Below are 21,880 nucleotides of genomic sequence, written 5' to 3' on the forward strand. Positions count from 1 at the left end.
AATGGTGCATGTGAGGAATGTATGTTTTCAGGACTCCAACATCTCTGTCTATCAGAAAATATGGCATCGCGTGGAGGAAATGACGACAAATGACCCTGGTTGGTTGAGTCACGATGGCTCTCTTATTATCAGGATTTCAAAGAGCGCCAAACCAGTCTTGCTGAGAAGATGTTTGATCAAGGATCAAAGCCTCAGTAAAGCGTTCAGGAAGTTTTATGGTAAACATATGGAGAAAACTTCCAAATTTGATGCATCAGTGACAAAAATGAAGTCCCTATTTTGCCTTATATAATACGTACCATAAGGCAAATTTATTTCCGGTAAACAATAGACGAGACTTTTGTTAGCATATGTTCAGCATTATGTGCCACCGGTGGTACAGGATACGCTCACTTTACGTGAGCACCTGGTATCATCACTATTTTATAGTGATTCATAAACACATGGTCTTTCGTCGTATCACATGGTGACAATCACTGGTGCAGATTAGATTTGTACAGCTGTAATACTGCTGAAACAAATGAAAACACATGATACAGTCAAAGTTGTACAATCGAGGCTGCTTTTAGCAGAAATTTCTTGTGGATATGGAAAAGATTTTTCGCTTTTATTTATTGTTAGTATAAAAGTATCGTTAATATTCGGGACAATTATTTGTAGGTACATTTGCATAACAAAACAACACATCTCTCTTTGTATGGATTTTCATGGAGCTTTGGAATCGAGTGCTAAAGGGGAAGGGGTATGTCTTCAGGTTTTGGAGTCGAAGTTGGCTCGCACTGATGGATGATTGGGGCAGAGGTCTACTTCAGTTAACATACTGCCCTTATATTTTGCATATTTATATCTGTACATGTCACTACCAAGGTCAGTGGTCAAACAACAAATGTGTCAATGCTTTGACTGGATCCATGACGATTTTAAACCCGTGTAGTCCCATTTTGTAGAAGGTTGTTCCAGCAAGTACAGTAAGCGTTGTTTAAATTTACCCAGGGGATCTATTTTTCTGGATTGTGTATATACAACGATTGGAACAAACGTGTTAGCGAAATGATTAACGGTCACATGCAACCAAACAAAAACCATAATTATAACACAATTATCACTTATTCATGACATATAATATACATTGCTGATTATGAAATAAACAAAATTATAAGCGTACAATCGCAAATCAAAAGTGCAATATTTGGTACTTGGGTTGACTTCCCTCGAAACGAAGCACCCGGGAGACCGAACCCAGTCAGAGCGGGTGGGCGTGCACTCAAGTGTAACGAAGTCTTTCATTGACTGGTTCCTTTGCCGATACACTCAGGGCTCTTTTTGTGTGTATAGAGATGTTGGTTTTTGAAAATACATGCTCATTTTTGTGTATAACATTTTGCAATCAACGGACATCTTAACATGTCATGTGTACACGTATCACACCTGCCTGTCTGTGCAATTACATAATGTGACAGAGACAGAACTTGGGTGCACGAGCCATAAATCAATGCGTTTTGTTTATGGTTTATAGACTGATAGGTGTTAAGTTCAAATTGCATGTGGTCAGTGATCGAAGTTGTGTATTGCATACTGTCATTAACAGACAGGCAGGAAGACACATTTTCACTGCGCATGCGCCATGAGCGCAGTGCAGCGCAGTGCAGCACAGCTGTTGAAACCACTTCTCCCCGGCTCGGGTGAATATAGTGAATCGTTTGAACTCCGATTTTGCGGGGCTTTTTTCATCGCGTTATTTTTCAATTTTATAAGGTGAATTTGCATTTATGATCATTTGTTATTGTAAGTCAATACCGAATGGTATCAGAATCTGCAAAGTAGTGTTTTACGGTGCCTGTGACGAGGTGTAGGATAGAGGGTTTACTTTCTATTCACTGTTGCAGAGTATTGAAGGTGTACGAGAGCGGCCTCCTGCACAGGTGGTGGGATCGGTGGAAACCTAAACATCGGTGTACGCCACCCAGCAGAAAATCGAAGAGGATCGACATTTTAGCCTTGCAGAGTGCCTTCTATATTGCAGGGATCGGTGTGGCTATATCATTCGTGGTACTTGTGATTGAAACCATTCATAATCGGAGAAGTCAGCAAAGACTGCAGATACAGTCTGAAAGTGTTGAAGGAGAAGAGTCAGTTTGTTCCGATACTTCATCCCAGGATCTACCCAACACAGATATAACTACTACCCCACCTGACAAATGACATTGTTGCACTGGAAGATCCTTATCGTGGCTTAACCTTATGTAAACCCACCTTAACAGCATCGGCAGAAATGCAGAGGCTTCAAGTATGACACTGTTACTGTTATTTAACCATTTGTTCTTTTTAGGGCTAGACTATTTAGATAGTCATGAATTATGTAATCAGTATGTGCTCCGTACTTCAAACACTGATAAATACTGAAGCTGTAGGTCATAACTAGATCATGCAGTTAACATATGCATGTATGCCTGCCTCCCTATGGATAGAAGAAGAAAACATCTATGGAAAGATAATTGAACAACTTACCCGCCTGTTCAAATGCATATATGATTAAAATAAAAACTACGCCAATATATCTTTTTATGTGTTGTCTTCAACCTCAGAAAAATTAAAAACAAGACGAAATACAAATTTTAAGATAAATAAATGTGTTTCATTCATTGTGCAACTGATCACATGAATTCTTTACATTTAGATCACGTAATACTAGTCTTTAAATTCATTGATGGACAGCCGCTTTGCTTTGAAAAGATTTTTTTTATAAATGTGGACATGTTTCCTTATAATATTGCAAGTCCTTTCTTCAGCCCATCAGGGCATAGCTCTTCGTCAGCGGTGGGGACAGAATGAGAGACAAAAACACTAGAAACAATGGGAAACAGGGGAAAAGATATGGACAGCCTAAATGAAATTCACAAATCATTCGCGTCTTGTGATATAAAGTACTTCATTTTCCACATATTAAGTGTGAAAGCTGATAACATGTTGACAGATCAAATACAGTATGTGGACATTATTGACAGAGTGAGCGAGAACTCTTCCTTATCAATATTCAATCCTTTCATTGTGGTATGTTTGAGGACATTTCAGTCAACACTACCAGGAATCAAGGCCTCATCAGTGCAAAGACTTCCCATCTTGGCTCCCCGACACGTGGTTGTAAACAACGTAGGACACGTTAATGTTCAGAATTAGCGATGCTTCTCTGTGTGCAAAGTATACTGGCACAGTCATATTTCAAGCTGTTAGTTTTGTTTGTGTGGAATCAAGAGACATGTTTAGGGACTTGATATTCAGTCGAAATCGTTCAAATGTGCTTTTAACCATTCAATTGATTTATCAGGACAAGGAAGCGCACTATGCCTATTGAGACATAATCAGGAACTTGCCGAGACTAGTTAAACTTCTTGATAAAATTCCTTCTATATCATTTGTGTATCCAAGATGACATTTTGTTCGAACACACAAACAGATCAACAAAGAGAGGAACACCGTCAGTGGCAATGGGAATGTCAACTGCCTGGCTTAAAGACAAACACACACACAGACACACACACACACAGACACACACACACACACACACCGAGTTTCCAAACTTAACATAACTTTCATTATGTAAATGTGATTACGTCTGTGTTCATATGTTTTCCCCTAAGCTTGCCATGCACGACAGTACTGTATAAATCGTCATTTACAAGTCAAACGTCTTCTATTTCCTATTTTGGGGAGGGTAATACGGTCTGATGTACGCCTTTCCGAAGCAGTGTCGCCCGAGCGGGTAGGTAATAATAACAACACCATGATGTCGTTTAAGAAACAATGTGTTTGCCCACGATTGGCACGAACTGACTGAACTATTGGATCTCATTTAAATTCTTCGCACAATCTTCATAATCAGACATTTGTACTTATGTCTCCGTCTATAACGTCAAAGGGATTAGCATTCAATATATAATTTCTATTATAAACTTTGATCAAATTTGACCAATATTTCCAGAATATACTATGCTGAATACTATCTTCGGAAAGCCGTCCACTGATTTTTTCCACGTATATCAAACACCTTACAAACGAATTACCATATCATGTTTGTTCAACGATTTGTATTTGTTGCCACAGTGTATGTCTTCCATGCTTCTACTAAAGATTACCTTGAAGAAAACATCTGCACCCATACGCTGAAAGAACACAACAATTGGAAATCCATAAAATCAATCATGTCATCATAGCTAAAACCGCTTCTCCGGCCACTTAAATATATAATGTACTCGCTACTTGAACATTCCATGACTACCAATAACTAACACAACATTCAGACCAATATTGCTCACGTATTCGATAAGAGGTTTTGAAATGAACATTGCGCTTACATGCGCGCAGTTTCATCTTTTTCATTATACACGTTGCATATTTGCTTGAAGACCACTATATTATACCGTCTTACAACCGTTTCAGCTATGAAATTTCGATTCATCAGAAGTAAACGTTCACGTTGATAATGTCGTATGGGTTTGACATTGGAAAGTAGGCGATCTCTAATGCTCCACTGTCCCTGACGGTATATGAATTATACAAGCGAGAAAAGAACAGGCAGTAATGTCCCGTACATTCACTATATTTCTAGTGTTATGTCTGTCATTAACCCCTATACGGAGTATTATATATGAGTTTAATATATGTCATGAGTTCATGAAAATACCATTAATTATTCCATCATTTAATCGATGTGGAGATAACAAACGTGGCAAGTTATACATGCAATTCAGTTTCTTTGACTCTGTGAACTTGATAGAGGATCGCGAATGTGGTAAGGCATTTTAAATTCTCTCAGTACTGACATAATTCAGACCTTGGCCGAGGGTAAGCAAACTATGATAAAAGGTGCAATAATATCAAACTTCCAAGTCGCAGTGCATGACCATTGGTATAAACAGTTACAGAAGCACCTCTGTTCCCGTAAAACAACATCGTACTAAACCGTTTGTTCCACATATGCCATATTCCAATCTTCTATAAAACCTATTGGGCACTGGTTTGATAGCCTTGTACCATTGGTTTTTTTAGATAAAAAGATTTTGGCAGGGTAGAAGAAAGGTCAAATGCCCGATGGCATGAATAAACAGACGAGTGAGGATTATTTAAAGGTCACATGCAACCAAAAAATCAAACATAATTAAAACACAATATTATGAGCAATATTGGTATTAATGACATATAATATACATTGCTGGTTATGAAAAAACATATAAACAAAATTATAAGCGTACAATCGCAAATCAAAAGTGCAATATTGTGTACTTGGGTTTACTTCCCAAGAAACGAAGCAGCCGGGATACCGAACCCAGTCAGAGCGGTATGGTGTGCACTCAAGTGTAACGGCTGGTTCATTTGCAGATGCTCTCACGGCTCATTGTGTGTGTATATATAGAGATGTTGGGTTTTGTAAATACATGCTCATTTTTTGTGTATAACATTTTGCAATCAACAGACATCATAACATGTCATGTGTACAAGTATCACACCTGCCTGTCTTTGTAATTACATAATGTGACAGAGACCGACCTGATTGGTGTTAAGTTCAAATTGCATGTGGTCAGTGATAGCAGCTGTATATTGAATATTGTCATTAGCAGACAGGCAGGCAGACACACAAATGTCAATAAAACAAGACATTAAGTTTTGTCTGTGACAACGACATATCTATATCACAGTTAGAAATTCTGTCAACGCTAAATAATGACATTGCTTTTAAGTATCGAACTGAGAAAGTGACTCGGTAAGAAGAACGTGTGGTGAAATAGACAAATGAAATTATAGAAACAGTTAATTTACTGTCATAACATATAAAAAGCTCGCGCCTGTGAGATATCAACAAAACATTTAAAAAATAGCTCACACCAAAGCCTTCACCGAGTATACACCGGACAACCCGCTTCCAAGCTGCGCGAACCTATTTCATTGCGCACGTGCTATGAGCGCAGACCAGCTGTTGAAACCACTTGAATTCCCCCCAAACGCTGGGGGAAAATTAGTGAATCGTTTGAACTACGATTTCGCGCGGTTTTTTTTCATCGCGTTATTTTTCAACTTTATAAGTTGAATTTGCATTTTTGACGATTTGTTTCGGTAAGTCCATACCGAAAGGTATCAGAATCTGCAAAGTTGTGTTTTACGTTGCATGTGACCTTTAAATGAAACACATGATGTAAGGTATGAAATATAAAATGTTTGGTGGCACAAAAAGACAAATTTGAATCCCCAAAACTAATGAGTTTCATGGAAGTCGTTTAATTTCATTACCAGAGTGAAAAGAGCGTTGCATCAAAAGTATCCAGAAAACTCAGCTTAACTACTATTACTTAATTACTTATTACTAAAACATTCTACAAAACAATTCAACCGGAATGGATTGATATATTATTGCAGTATACTAAATTAAACGAGTTAATGTCCCTCTTTGTGTCGGCAAAATACAGTTAAGGAAACATTTATGAACAGAACCCTGTCAACAATACCCCTCTGGTATTTGAATTACTTGTAGCGAGAGAAACGTTATTTGTACAGGAACCTTGACAAAATAGGATATCATTGATTGATTTCAACGGGTGATGATATTTGTTTTACTATACGATTGATGTCTAGATTAAATGGAACTGATATTTGTTTTTAACACTGTTACGTATTGTCTGTTGTAATGTCCCACTCCACCTTTAGAGCGACGTTACGCAACGATTAAGGAGAAATCATCTTTCATCTACCGTTCACTTCTTTCAGTACTATATTTGCTATCGGAGGAGGTTTTGGTGTTTTGTTTAATTGATCAATATTATTGATTATTATTTCATCCGTCATTATTTGCATTCACTATAGTATACAATGACAGTGCATATACACTCACAGCAGGTACATGCACCGATGGAAAATGATCTGCTCACAGAGACAGCATAACAAACACTACAACTTTCTTCAAACCATGTCGTCATACGGGTAATGCCTAATGGCACAACTAACGGGATCAGCTGGTCGGACTCACCGACCTCGTTGACACATATCACTGTATTCCGATTGCGTAGATCGCTGTTCATTATGTCAGTCACTGAACTGTCTGGTTAAAACTGCATTATTTATAGACCGCTATATTTTAGAGCTATTCATATTAAATATAATCGAAAATTTGCGTTCAACTTTGTTAAGCCCAGATGATGAGTTATATATTGTTTGCACGCTTTAAATTGATTTAAAACATAGAAAACGACTTTAAAACTTAAATTGGTAAATATAATCCGTCATTTTGGATCATATAAGAGTAAATCACGGAATGTTGCACTTGGACATGTTTAAGAACTAACGATGAAGGCACTGTGATCCCAATTGAATTAAAGACCGACAAACATATACCTATCAACCCACAAATGATGATCCACTGTTAATCTAGAATTACATGAACCCAGTTGCTAACTTATAGAAGGTGGCAAATAAAATGTAGTTAATCTTACTACTTTAAGACACATTTAACCATACGAACATGACTGATCCAAAAGCACGTTAAAGAATATGGAAAACTCACGAACCGTGACGACGGACATACCAGGTCGCCTTTGCTATATTTCAGTATCACAGAATATATTTTCATCAGTAAAAGACAGTAAATGAACCGGTTTTAAAAAACAGTCTATTCGTCAGCAACAATGATTTTAACCTGTTTTTCAACATCCATCATAGGTTTGATAGATATGTTCCCGTTGACACTCGTTTGCGGCAGCCATTTGGGATGTTATCACAATTAACGCTGCGACCTCACTGGTATAAGATATTACGTGATGATGTTTCTAAGATAGTGTTCACAAAGACGTGAACAGTGATGGTGTTGAAAATATAACTGCATATATACTCGTGTCAGCCATGTGAAGTTTACACAAACTCATCGGGACGGTGGAGTAGCCCAGTGGTAAAAGCGATCGCTCGTCACGCCGGAGATCCGGTTCGGTTCCCCTTATTGTTACGATGTGTGAAGCCCAATGATGTTCCCAGCTGTACTATGGCTTGACTATTGGTTAAAGCGGCGTTGAACAACACTCACTCACAAACTAATTGCCAAGTGGACGATATATTCAACAACTCAAGCCAAAAGAAAGACAATTAAGTTTGGTTAAATCAATAGAATGGATTTCTTGCTTCGTAGAGATGATCTACAATGATTTCTAAAGAATGTGTGTTACAGGGAATGTGTGAATCCAGGGATCACTGTGATCCCCAGGGATTTCATGTATTCCCTAAAAGTTCAAGGGATTTAGTGAAATTACTGATTTTCATTGTGTTCCATTACACACATTCCCTGTTAGGATATCAGTGAATGTGTGAAATTAATGTTGTTGCTTAAAACTTTACCGTTGATTCTCATTTCATCCCTTTGTTCTTAGGAGTTGAAAACTTTGACAATTTACCGATGACACGTTTGGCTAGTTACTACCTTGAGTCGGGGTACCAGGTTAATTTTCTTATCGCGGCATCACACTTGCTAGTGCATCTTATTGTCATGATTAATACTTTGTCGCGTTGGGTGTTGATATAAGGATATCAACGTTGTGCATCAATATTCCGTTGGTAGTTTTAGAAGTTACAGAGGTTGTTTTTAGCGATTTCGTTTATAAATGGAGGTAGTTTAACTGGTAGGGGAGGTAATAAGTTACACACGTACTGCAGTTGGATTTTTGCAGTGATTTTTATGTTAATTGTAATATGTCTCTCTCTATGAGAAAAGCACTAGCTTGGTTTAGATGTGTGGTAGCGCCGCTTAGAATCGAAACTGAAAGAATTTGCCTTTAAAGTAAAGATTTTATTGAAGATGAGTGTCATGTTTTATTGCTGATGAGCGATTGCAACTTTTTAAAATCGGGCTAGCTTGTCCAGGTGTATCGCTTTTATCCGCCCAAACCTGCCTTAATATTCTTAAAAAGCGTACTGCAAATTTGTATATATCTTCTTAATGTAATTTGTACCCTTATTATTGCATTTTTAATATTCATATATTATACTCTGTATATTGTGGCACAAGTGTCTCTCATAATTCCGTACGGAATGGCTCAACATTTTTCTGTGATATAGCATTTAAAAATTTAGCGAGGTTTTTCAAAAAAAATGTTTTCTGTATTGAAAATAGGCATTTAAGTTTAAACAGACTAGGCCATTCATAGAAATAACTTGGAACATACATCATCCCGCTGTTGAAGAAGAGCTTTGGGATATGGGTTTGGGAAGGAAGAGGTATTTTTCAAAGCACATATTTCACGTTTATCCTCAGCATCTTCACTCTACGAATGATGTGACAATGGACAAAGAACTGTTTCCCCACACAGCTGTGATTTTCGAGTCGAATTGTGGTGGTCAGGGTTTCCAGAAATGTAACTGTAGTCCTAACCAATGTAAATCGATACGTTGTAAATGTTTTAAAGTGCTACTGAAGTGTAGTAGCTTGTATCATAACAGTCTATCTTGTCCAAACAAATGAATTTTATCAGCATATACTCTGTAGTCGCATTATACATTTGGTGTTCTCTATTTCAATAAAGGCTTACATATATATATAATATTTCAGCAATTTCACGTAATCCCTGGCATTTTTAGGGATTACGTGAAATCCCTGGTTTCACACATTCCCTGTAACACGTATAATTAATGATTATTTTCCTGATAGATGAAACTTCCCATATGCGCCTATTCATTGTCTTCAACTATCCGTAAAGTACATGGATTTTATTGATGTAACCATCGATACGCCATTGTTCCGTGTCAGTTTTATGATAGTGCCGCGTTCAAACTACAAACAAAATATAATGTGCTTTATAGTGGCATCTATATAGTCTGACTGACTGACTGAGTTTGGTTTTACGCCGCTTTTAGCAATATTCTAGCAACATCACGGCGGGGGACACCATAAATGGGCTTCACACATTGTACCAATGTGGGGATTCGAACCCGGGTCTTCGGCGTGATGAGCCAACTCTTTACCCACTAGGCTACCCCACCGCCCCCTATATAGTCTGAAGTACAGTTCGCTCAGCCTGTGTATAGTGTAATAAAGTACAGTGTTGTCCTGAACTATGATAACGTTAAAGCATTTAAAATTGAGTTTATCGTAAACCATATGGGACAATATGAACGTAGCATTTGTACTTCCAATAGACCTTTCGATCAGTACCACCAGATGGAACTGACTTGTCACGCGATATTCCGATGCATTGTGAGACTGTTGACATTGCCTTGTCGGTGTTTAATTGTGAGTTGAGCTGAAACACGTTCCTTAAAAAATGTTACCACCAGTAATGCCGGCTGAAGCAACTGCAAACCAAGAAACCGGGTGCTACGGAGATAGTTGTACGGTATGAGACTGTACTTGGCAATGACAACTGACATGCATCGTGACGACAGTTACCAAGGGTACGTTTGATTACGAGGGGTACACTAGAATGATGTAGTGACGTCAATACAGTGTGATGTGATACAAAAGTTTAGCGAAGTATCTTAGAATTATGAATATTACTTTTTTACTTACCACTTAAATATTGTACTGGCTTATGGCAAAGTGGAATCATGTAGTTATCTGTTTCTACCAGACATTTCATATATCTCTGTAACGACTGTGTAATGATAAAGGTTGACTTTAAAATGAAGTCTTTTGATGAAGAATAGGATTTGGCTGTTTTTATTCATTATCCCCGATGGCACAAAAATATACATACTGAAATTTCGTCTTTCACTGGCGTACATCAGTTGTTAGTAATGACATTAAGTCATCCATTGCAGTATGACATATAATGTATGTGATGGGGTTAATGGATGAGAACTGATGTGTGAACTGAACTCATTTGTTCAGTGCTGCCTACCGAACTTGACCAATGTCTTTCCAGACTCATTTCCAGCGCTTTTGAGTGGCACATGCCAGAAACGCTATATAAATATTAGTATGTATGTATGTTTGTATGTATGTATGTGAAGGACCAAGAAATCCAAGAAGGTACACGTTTGTCCTTGCAGTGCGGTTTCGCGGGGATGGTGAGGCCATGATACCCTTGGCCCTTATTATTAATATAGTTCATAACTAGAGAATTTAAACTGCAAAGACATTCTGTGAATGTTGAAGGAATATCAGATAGTTTATTCCAGGATCTTTCCTTCTACGGCATTCATTCAAACACTTGACACACAACAGTGTTGCAGCCATATTCATTACAGGTGTAAAATATTTAAGCTGAAGTTTTACATAAAAGATTCTGTTATCTGTCTGTCTTGCTTTGTATTACAATATCATTCAGATGGCCAGAAATATCTGTCTTCAATCAGCATGTTTTATCAACCATGGTCTCCTTGGTAACCAGACAATACACATTACCAATTAATACAATCGCCGCTTTGACATGAAAGACATAAAAAATACTTGCGACAAAAGAATACTTTTGAAATATTTATGCTCTTTATATGTCGATATGTTTGGTTCCTACTGACCTCGCCCCTTATTTGTGTAATGAACCATTGCTACTTTATCATTCTTAATAAAACATTATATTTGCCACATGCAAACTTATCGATTTGTTACCCTTATTCATCGTATGACTGATGGTGTAAATCCAGCTAGGGTCCATGCAGGAAGCAAATGCACTGTAAGTCCCTATGGTCCCTAGTATGGTGATCTACCTTCAGTTGTTGGCAATCTATAGCCTGTTCTTATATTGTACCGTCTTCTATAGTTAAAATGTTTAAGACTTTGAGACTAGTTTTACGTTTATGTCTGTGATATTCTAGTTATTGTACTCTCCTTTGCAGACAGGTAAGTGTATTGTCTAGATGTTTTTAGTCATTTATAAATCTATAACTTTCGTAGTCACGATATGGCTGAAATACTGCCGATGTCACTTTAAATTTCAACTCACTCACTCCAATCATACGACTAATATGCGTGTGTATCCCATGTTGCCTTCGAAGACATTATATTGAACGAACGAGTGCATCGCTTAAGCATATTGTCATTGTGGAAAGCAGACTTGCATAAGATATGATAGAACAAAAATAGTGTCAAATGTGAACTTCAAAGATAATCCTATAACAGTCATATATTTGATTGTTTAACAAGTGAATCGAATGCAGCGACGAACATGGGTCTCATGCAAATCCCTTTTGATGATAAAAGCACTTGCATTTTTAATCAGCACACATAGTCCTGGAATGCTTTCAGGATTGCACCCTCTTCAGAATGCAATCAATCTTCTTCTATAGCTAAATAATACGACATGCCATAATGATTGCCATTTCTGGAACAGATATACAATGCTATACATTTCTACTGGTGTGTTGCTATGCACAGAAGATCGGTTTTGGGTAGCGTAGTCCTTTACTCTCAGCACAACTGCGAAATGCAAACACATCCTTTCACTGCCAGAGAGCAATGGCTCATATATATAAGTACCTCCCGCAGTGTATGATCAAAGCATCGTCACAAACATGTGGGAAATCATCGGATAGTAATTCACGCGGAAGATCCGGGTTTGAGTCCCCACAGTTCTGGTATATTTCTGGCATTCTCCGCCGTGAAATGGCTGTAATGTTGCCAAACCACACTCAATAACAAACTAATCGACAGTAGACACAGGCTGGCAGACAGACAGTTAGGTTTGGTTAAATCAATAGAATTGATTTCATGCTTCGTGAAATGTTTCACACTCATTTCGCAAGGGAATCATCGGATCAACGTTATTTCAATGTAGAATGGAAACTATTAGGTCTAGGCAGTGGGTCTTAACACGTCCCAAATTTCACGGCTACTAGTTGGTAGTTCAAGGAACATCAAGATGCATTTGTCATGCTTCGCAAAACCTTTCAACGGTGTCCTTAGCCATTTGTCTAGATCTGTTTACTCAGATGGGCAAGGCTATACGTTGTATGCTGATCGATCACGATCAAGTGAGATTCGGAAGCTCGGTCAGTTTGATTTGAAACTTACATTTCAGGTCACTTCTTCACGTAATCACTGTGTTCTGATTTCGCCTGAGCAGAGATTCCGAATTTGACACTTATTTGGTGAAAGTCATATTTGGTGCCTACTTCTTTCCTAAAGGTCATATCCCTTCATTTCATACTAGCATAGTTCATTCGTAAGTTCAGAGTTTTACATAATTGTTTTCTCAGTAAATGTTCATGATACACGTGAAGATCAGGGTTAGAATTGGTCTAAAGCAAACCATGCTAGTAAGTAAGAGGCTATTCATGCGATCGGGTGGTAAGACTCGCTGACTTTGTTAACACATGTCACAATTGCGTAGATCGATGGTCATGCTGTTGATCAGTGGAGTGTCTGGTCCAGACTCCATAATTTACAGATCTCCGCCACATATCTGGAATAACTAACACACACACACACACACACACACACACACACACACACACACACACCCCTTTGATATACATGTTAATGGAATTTAATATACCCCAGTTTAATGCCACGAGAGTGCTGCACTCAGAGGTAACGAGACGTAAATTACATCCAAACATGACATAAACCCATGCACCCAATAATCGATCAGATTTAATTATCTTAATCGGAAATGCATGTTGACATGTCTTGCACAGCAGAACATTCTCCTTTCCATCTGGGCTGTATATGTTCATTCCACTTTCCCTCTTTTTCAAATATGCTTCAATCGATGTCAGTTCCTCATTTAATTTAATGCATGTCACGAATGATGTAACGAGGCTGGAATCGAACAATGTCGTATCATTCACTACGTCAATAAATCCATGGGTTGGTTATAGACAGTGTTTTGAAACGATTGTGAAATACATCAGATTGACATCACAGGGATACAAGACAAACTGATGTTTTCAATACCAGTCGTGTTCATATCCGTTACGGATGTCAAGGGACGTGTGTCTGAAGATTTCAGACAGAATCATATGTAAATAATTGAGGCTGTGAAACGCATTCAGGTATCTATGGAAGCCTTGAAGGGACACTGTCGCATTGTCGCCCTTATAAACTGTTAGCCGAGCGCGACAATGCGTGACTGGGTGGATAGAAGAAGGCTTGGTGTAACATAACAGTCAATATAACATGTTTATTGTAAATGTGCAAACGACCAAGAAAAAAACATAGTGTCATACTACGGCATTGATCAAACGTTCCTTGAGACGGCGTGGCATGGTCTGGCTCGATCCCCCAATGACAATTAGAGACATATTCTCGCCCTCTTCAGTTACTTCCCCATGGCCCATTTCAGTGTATGTTTCAGGTGACGTTTGACTTGTCAAAATTATGGTTGGGCTTCCTGGACCAATGAGGGCAAATACACAGTTCACGGACACGGCACGTGGTGTCCCGAGCACCGGCCAAATACAATGAGGGCGAAATACCGCTCACTGATTTCATTACCGTAGTGTATGTGAAATAATTAATATGCATATTGAGGAGAACTGAACTATGAAACAATTTGCCACACCAGTTATTGGTCTATAAGAAAATGGGTCAAATTTGGGTTTTAAAAGTTCATTCAGGTATTATTCCAATGTTGAAAGGGGCGGTAGGGTAACCTAATGGTTAAAGTGTTCGCTCCCCACGCCTCAGGCCCTGGTTCGATTCATGGGTACAATGAAGCCCATTTCTGGTGTCGAACGTCCTGATATTGCTGGAATGTTACTAAAAGTGACGTAAATCCCAGTTCACACACTCACCAATGTTGAAAATATCCTTAAAGATTACCGTCAACAAATATATATAAAGTAGTATTATACTCATTTGCTGTGCAGTTACCTCCAGAGCGTTAGTGTTCTTGCGATTTTATATGGACCAAAGACGTATATACACAGGATTGGAAGCCTTAGGCGATGTGCGCCGCGTAAGCTGACCGTGTTCATTGATAGCGAGTGATAACGTTCCCCGGCCGCGACTCGCGATTGGTTAACCTTTGACCATCTTGCGCTTGCGCATTGCTTTCCGTAGTTACCAAAACATCCGGATAACGCAGCTGTCAGAAATTTTCTCGACGCGATACGTCATGTGTATGTGCATGTCACATGTTCTATACTTGCAGTGATGATTTACTCATCTATGTGATATACCAACTGCGATCGCTATATATCTACCCAAATACAAACAAACACGATGTCAGATTATCTGTATTGGGACGAATCCGATGTCGATTTATCGGCAATGTTGGGTGAATGGACAGAGTACGAATTAGACTTCAGTTCGGATTCATGGTCTGAGGACGAAGATAACTCTACCGAACGACCAAAGCCCAAAACCAAGACAAAACACACTGACACACCTTCCGTAAAGAAGACATGCTACCAGTGTCCTCTGTGCCCCAAACAGTATTTGTCCGTGTCAGGGTTCAGGGTCACGTCGTCAACAAACACAAACGATACGATGTAATAGGTGAGAGTACTAATATAGTGAATATTTCCATATATGTGATGGTCAGACATAAATGCAGTCTTGTTGATGCAAATAATTAAGACCACAGCATATTCAAGGAATATATTCTTTGTTTTGAGCCCTTATCATGGTTAATTGAAAGTGTTTAGAGGTAATGCTTAATAAAAATAATAATAATAAGGCACCGGACCCACTCTGCTGCATTTGATGTTAATCTGTAAACATAATAATAATAATAATAATAATAATAGTAATAATCACAAGTATCCTACTGTTATCTGTACATATGTTTTCAATAAGCAGATGGAGAAAAGCAATATTAATATACAATTATTTTAATCCAGTCAGTCAGCACAAGGTGTCAGACACACAGAAAGCTGGTGATATTACTGCTGTACCTGTCTGTGACAAGGGTATCACCAACACATCAAGCAGCATAACAACCTTTACTGACAACTCATTTGCACAACTGCTTGAGTCTGCTGTCTCCGAAGTGTGCAACAACCCAAACCACAATTCGATCACATCAAAATCTGGAGGTATCATGGTTGAGATTGGCAAAGCAGTGATTTCTTCACCTGTCACAATGCAACATCTCGAAACATTAATCAAGCCACCATTACTGGACACATTGGCCGTTTTTGGAAAGACAAGCTCTTTCTCATCAGACAAGGAATTAATGTTTAGGAAATTCCATGCAATGAGGACAAACTTTGAATTTTGCGCCAGCTTAAGATCCGTGATCATGAGAGCTTCCAGAGAGACAGAAATGCATGTCCACCTGTTTAGTCAGTGTCTGCTGGACGACCTCCTCAGATGCGCTGTTAACAATTTTACTATAAGTCTGCAGATGGACACAGAGAAGTCTGCAGAATCATTTACACACCAAGACAACTCTGTGCTCTTCTACATATCGGGATACTTGATTTATGCTATGGAAAAAAAAATCAAAAAGAAAGGAAATACAGCCTCTGCATTAATTATGAAAAACCTTTGTGCCTCATCCACTGAGAAGTCTCCTGATTTTGTTACGAAGATAAAAAGTGGACTCTGAAGGTGAACCGTGGTGGACTGAAAGTCTGTGGTGATAACTTTTTTTCTTTCTTGTCCGAAAGATAGAGGCAATATGCAGGCAGGCATCTAATTTATATTATCACAACAATGATTCAAAGACAGCACTGAAAGAGACAATCTTGCAAGATATCACAGTTTCTTACTACTGGGACAAGCTAACTGACTCTGAGGATAAATTAAAAACATCAATCTTAGAGAACATTGTAGATCTATTCCTAAGACTCCGTGGAAGGGCCACTGCAAAACGTGTGCAAAGACAAACGCAGAAGGAAAACGCCAAATCAGTTTTCAAAGGAAAAAAATCCCAGTCTCTGAGAAAACGATTGAGACCTTACAATGATTAACCTGATAAATATGATATTTTATAATATAATCTGGGATTTGGTATTATTAGGTGAATTGTGTCCCCTGATTTTATCATTTAAAAAAAATAAATGTCAGAGATGTAAATCCATTTGTACCTACTCAACCTTGCAAGGTCAGTGCACATTATATGTGGCAATGGCAAGTATCTCAGTTCACTGTTTCCGATCATCAGTATGACAGACAGACAGACAGACAGAAAGACTGACTCATGGTTTATTCCAGTAACAGAGCTCCAGCCCAAAATATAAACTTCATCACAATTATGTATACAATGTGCATTTACGTTTTTCTTGTCTTATTTACATGGTAAAAAAATTGCCATACATCTCTTATTACATCACTGTTTACTATTCCAGCAAAATTAATAATGATGTGATCAATAGTACAATATTTCTTCATGTACACCGAATATGTTTTACAAATATAAAATACATTCATCATCCAATAGAAACATACCCTAGTATTCACATGATTTGCAATACCTCTCTTCAAAATGACATTTTCACATCTACCAGTTTTCTAATCTAAATGTACAACATTTAAAATAGAATTAAAATCACTGCAATAAAATATTTTATGTTTTGACTGTAGAGAATACTGGGACTGAAATAAGTTATCAAACAATTTTTGCTTAAAAATCATTAACTGTAGCTTTTGGATAGCATAGTACATTTATATCCAAACAAAGCCAAATCCATATTGAAATAGAACATTTTTTTTATCTTCTCAAAAGTAGTCTTGCAAAGGTAGTCTTCCAGATTCACCTAAATTTAAAACAATATTTTTACAAGTACATTTTCCAACATTAAATGCATTTGTACAAAATTAAATGTGGACAGATTCAATGGTATTTAAGTCAGAAGAGTCTCATTTTTTATCCATAGCATGGTACAGGTCATACAATCAAATATCTTAACCATTTTTCTACACAATTGAAATTAACTAATTTCCTTTGAAAATTATTGACAGAAAATAATGCCTTATTGGCCTGGGATACTAAACATGTTTGAGCTTTGCTCCATATTACCTTTGGGGTAAACACAAGACAAAAGTATTCATATAAAGATACCAAATTAATAGAGTTCCAATCATTAAACCATTTTTCACAAGACTTCAAAGAAGTAAATTCTATAAACAACAACTTTAGTTTTCATTAAATTCACATTCATACCATTTGTTTCACAAAAAAATTCAAGCACTGTAAACTTTCTTTGTAGCTGAACACAAGTATGAGATATGGCTGAGGCATCATCAGCTAAAATGAGTGAATAAATATTATTCATAGCTGGAATCTATAAGTAAAATGCCTCTATAATTTTTGGGATTGTTTTTACAATTTCACTGGTGGCGCGTTGTCCTGTGCTTAAAGCTCAGGTCACAAATCGGTGAAGTTAAGCAGCGTCGAGCTCGGAGAGATCTTGGATGGGTGACCGTGTTTGGCAGCTTGACTCCTGAGAGTTTCTAGGACTAGTCCTGCCCCACAACGAAGCACATGTCATACATGTGGTCTCACCTTAGGAAAGTGAGTTTGTTCAAAATTGCCTCTGTTCACCCAGCAGGAAAATGGGTACCCGGTGGAAAAAAGTCATATGACTATAACCTTCTAGTGCCTAACAGGCAGCTTGGGTTATCCGGGGTAATAATGGCCTTGATTGTTAGCGCTATGACACATTATTATTATTATTATTAAATATTCCTCAAAACTCTCTCTATATATACAGACATTGATAATGATCTCTGTGAGCTGCAAGACCTATAATTTTGGCTGCAATTATCTGTAAACCATGGTGGATGTACACCCACAGTATGAGTTGCCGCATCATGTAGCAACTTTACAAATAAAGATACAGACTCATCAATGCTAGAATACCTGCAATACATCTGCCTGTACAAGGTATTTCCATAATCATTTAACCACACAAATTTACAAAATATTTCATTTCATATCCTTATGGTCATTACAGCTGTTACCATGGTTACCTGGCATATGGCTATCTACATTGTTTACAAGAAATCTCTAGTGAAAATATAATCATGTTTATGGAAAGTTACATGAAAAATCAAATGTACAAATACCAAAGTATCCTAATACATGGAAATTGATGAGGATGCCAACATGTTGCACCATTATGTGTGACACATGTAAAGTGAATTCACTGGTCATTAAGTACTCTGCCATACCCTATGTACTCTGAATGTACGCCACAGTTCAGCAAATTCATTGCCATAGTTATTATGCCGTTCATGTTCCTAGGACTGTCAAACACAGTGGGGTAGTACTCTGCACACTACACATATTCAACAATGTCATCAGAAATGTACTTTAGAAAGTCCTTCATACTGGCATTCAGATCACCACGTAGGAAGACATGTTCCTCTGGATAGTCTGATTTCACTCTGTTACTGTAATAGTCCAGTGTTGAGATACCATCATTGTCACAGCCTTCACAGATTGGTGAATTCTCTGGAGATATGTAGGGGAATAGTAGAATTATGTATCTGTCACACTTAAAACATACTGTCTCGCCTTGAAGCTGAGCCTTTCAAAGTTTTCATTCATGATCATGAAATAGGATGTCACTTGATTATCTCATCCTCTTTGCTAGTGGCGTATTGTCCACAGCAAGTGATCCCTGTTGTCTTTTCTTGGAAACGTTTCCCCGAATAGGAGCAAGTGCTTGAGATCCAATTACTCTGAGTTCAGAAAGAGTGTTCCGGACATCAAAAACTGTTGGATTGTCGTTCGATCCACCTTTATGTCTATAATGAGCGAAATGTTCTTCAAGGGGATCTTGATTAAATCTGTGGGTCAAAACAAAACTTGCTCCTTCATGCAAAAGAAACTTAGTGCATTCTACAATGGAGTTCACACTGATATGGAGACCATTCAATGTCTGTTGACTCAGCTTCATATTTGTTCGCTGACGTAGAGTATATTGTCCTGCCCTGTTCATTACTGCCACTTCCCAGTCATTGAAATATTGTAGAAACTCATCAGTCAGATAGTGAAATCTCGAGTCATCTTGTGTCCTATATGGTTCTAGGTCTGGGTTCCTCTTGCGTTTTGCCTCCTCTAAATGTCTAGTGTTAAGACAGTCGAAGAAACGATTCATATGGCGAATAAATTTCACAGTTTCTGTCACATGGTCCCCATAAAGTTCTTCCAAAGCATCTGCAACTGTTTTGCTGAGTACTTGTGCAGCTAGGTTTACTTTCATCTTTGCAAATGATGATAAATGTACATGATGTCTGGTTAATTTGGGACATAGGGTAAATAATGGTGTTTCAACATGATCTTCATACAAACGAATAATATGAGTCCATGAAATGCATTTCCCACTTTTCCAAAGATTTCGTGCCAAATTATGTGCTCCAGAATTTGAGAAACAGTTTCTTGTTGTTTTCAATAAGTGTGGGACATCAGATATGAAATACAGTTTCCTGGTGGGAAACGAATATGGGTTTAAAGTCCAAAAAGTATTCTGCAAATTTTCATCACGATGTAGTTTGAAGAATTTCCTGTTAGGTGTTGCCCCATCACATGTAATAAACAATGGCTTCAACCCGCATTCAATCGTTAGTATTCTCACAGTTTCCCATATTGGAGGGTATAAAGTCGCTGAAGTTATTCCATCAGTAGCCAGACAGAAAAATGGATACTTCAAAGATGTAGTGATGCCTCTCACCATAACAACCAGAATGGATTTTGCAAGTTTGGGATCACTGTCAATAAGCAGATTTTCCATATTACTGATGTCATTCCCGGTTTTGTCCAGCTCTACATATCCGACTAACTCGCCGCTTTTCTTGTCATAAACCAGTCCTTCTGATACTTTAATTTCATCTTGGAGGATCCCAACATAGGATTTCCATTCTTCCTTGTACATTCCACATTTTTCAGCCTGTTCAATCAGATGTTCAGTAAATCTTTCATGAAAGCCACATGTACTCGGCAAGACATGTGAATAGTCAAATAAGGTACGGGTACTTGGAAGAGCAATAAATCCAGAATCTCTGGCCACATTGTAAGCTTTCTGACTTTTGCTACGTAAATACAAACACCACTTTACCATCATAGGGTGCCACCTCATTGCGGATTTGTTTTTGAGTTTTGCATACTTTAGCTGCTGGTCCCAGAAGAGCCTTTGAGTGGAAGTTTCGTCTGGATAACTTCTCAAGACATCACTTGTGTATTGTTCCACAAGTTGTAAGAGTTCTTCGTTTTCACTGTAGCTCAACACATGTCCTTTTGTTTTGATGACATCAAGCACCCGTCTTTTAAGTCGGTCAAGTTCTGCTTGAATTGATCTCTTCTCATGTTTTAGCATATTAATTTTTTTAACCAGATGAATTCTGTTCATAGTACTGTGGGGTGTTTTCTTCAGAGAAAATGTTGACACAGTGTGGGCCTTTTTGACGTGAATCCTTCTTCCGCAGAGTATTTCTGTACAGATCACAGTGTTTGCACCTCCTCTTTGATTGAACCAGTAGACAGCAATTAGTTGAACGTATTGTTGACTCGTATGGAATGTCACCTCTGATAGCATGGATATCTTCCCGGTAGGCAACAGCAGAGACACAACCTGAACTCTTGTAAATTCCAACACCTGAGGGCACCATGGATACATACTGAGCCTCAAAGTTTCCCATGCAAATGTCCCATCGCTCCAGTTTGGACTGTAACTTCTGGATGTCTTTCACAGAATGATATATATGTGGAAGACCAGTCCAAAAATCATGATTAGTATTTACTTCCTTGCCATGGACAAATAAAGTTGGTTTCAATGACTGATTGATGATCAAATTCAGTCTCATGGCCTGGCTAGGTTCATGATCATATGGTTGAACAAATCTCAAACCATGTTTATTGGCACCAGAAAACAGTAAGTGTCCAAAGGCTGATAGGTCTTGCTTAACTTCATCCATAAGGGAAAGATATCTTGCATATGTCCTCTCAGTCAACAGTCTGCAAACAACCACATCCAGTTCATCTTCAGCATTATACTGGAATACTTTGTGGAGAACAACATAAAA

At 38.1% G+C, this 21,880-nt stretch overlaps 2 protein-coding genes across 2 annotated transcripts in view; one reads left to right on the forward strand and one right to left on the reverse strand.

The window, feature by feature from the left end:
* LOC124262758 (glutamate receptor ionotropic, kainate 3-like) overlaps window positions 1-21,880 on the forward strand; it is a 49,990-nt gene that overhangs the window by 9,817 nt on the left and 18,293 nt on the right. The window lies entirely within an intron of this gene.
* On the reverse strand, window positions 18,518-21,254 carry LOC124262759. The gene has a single exon (XM_046697306.1). It carries the CDS (start codon window positions 21,205-21,207, stop codon window positions 19,432-19,434), a length of 1,776 nt encoding a protein of 591 aa, XP_046553262.1. The 5' UTR covers window positions 21,208-21,254; the 3' UTR covers window positions 18,518-19,431.

Source organism: Haliotis rubra, unplaced genomic scaffold, assembly GCF_003918875.1.
Source record: "Haliotis rubra isolate DU_JTF1 unplaced genomic scaffold, ASM391887v1 Scf853, whole genome shotgun sequence".
NCBI classification, from domain to species: domain Eukaryota; kingdom Metazoa; phylum Mollusca; class Gastropoda; order Lepetellida; family Haliotidae; genus Haliotis; species Haliotis rubra.

What these genes read in the sequence shown, in the direction of transcription:
- LOC124262759 (XM_046697306.1), bottom strand. Translation starts at nt 21,207, where the DNA reads ATGAACAGAATTCATCTGGTTAAAAAAATTAATATGCTAAAACATGAG.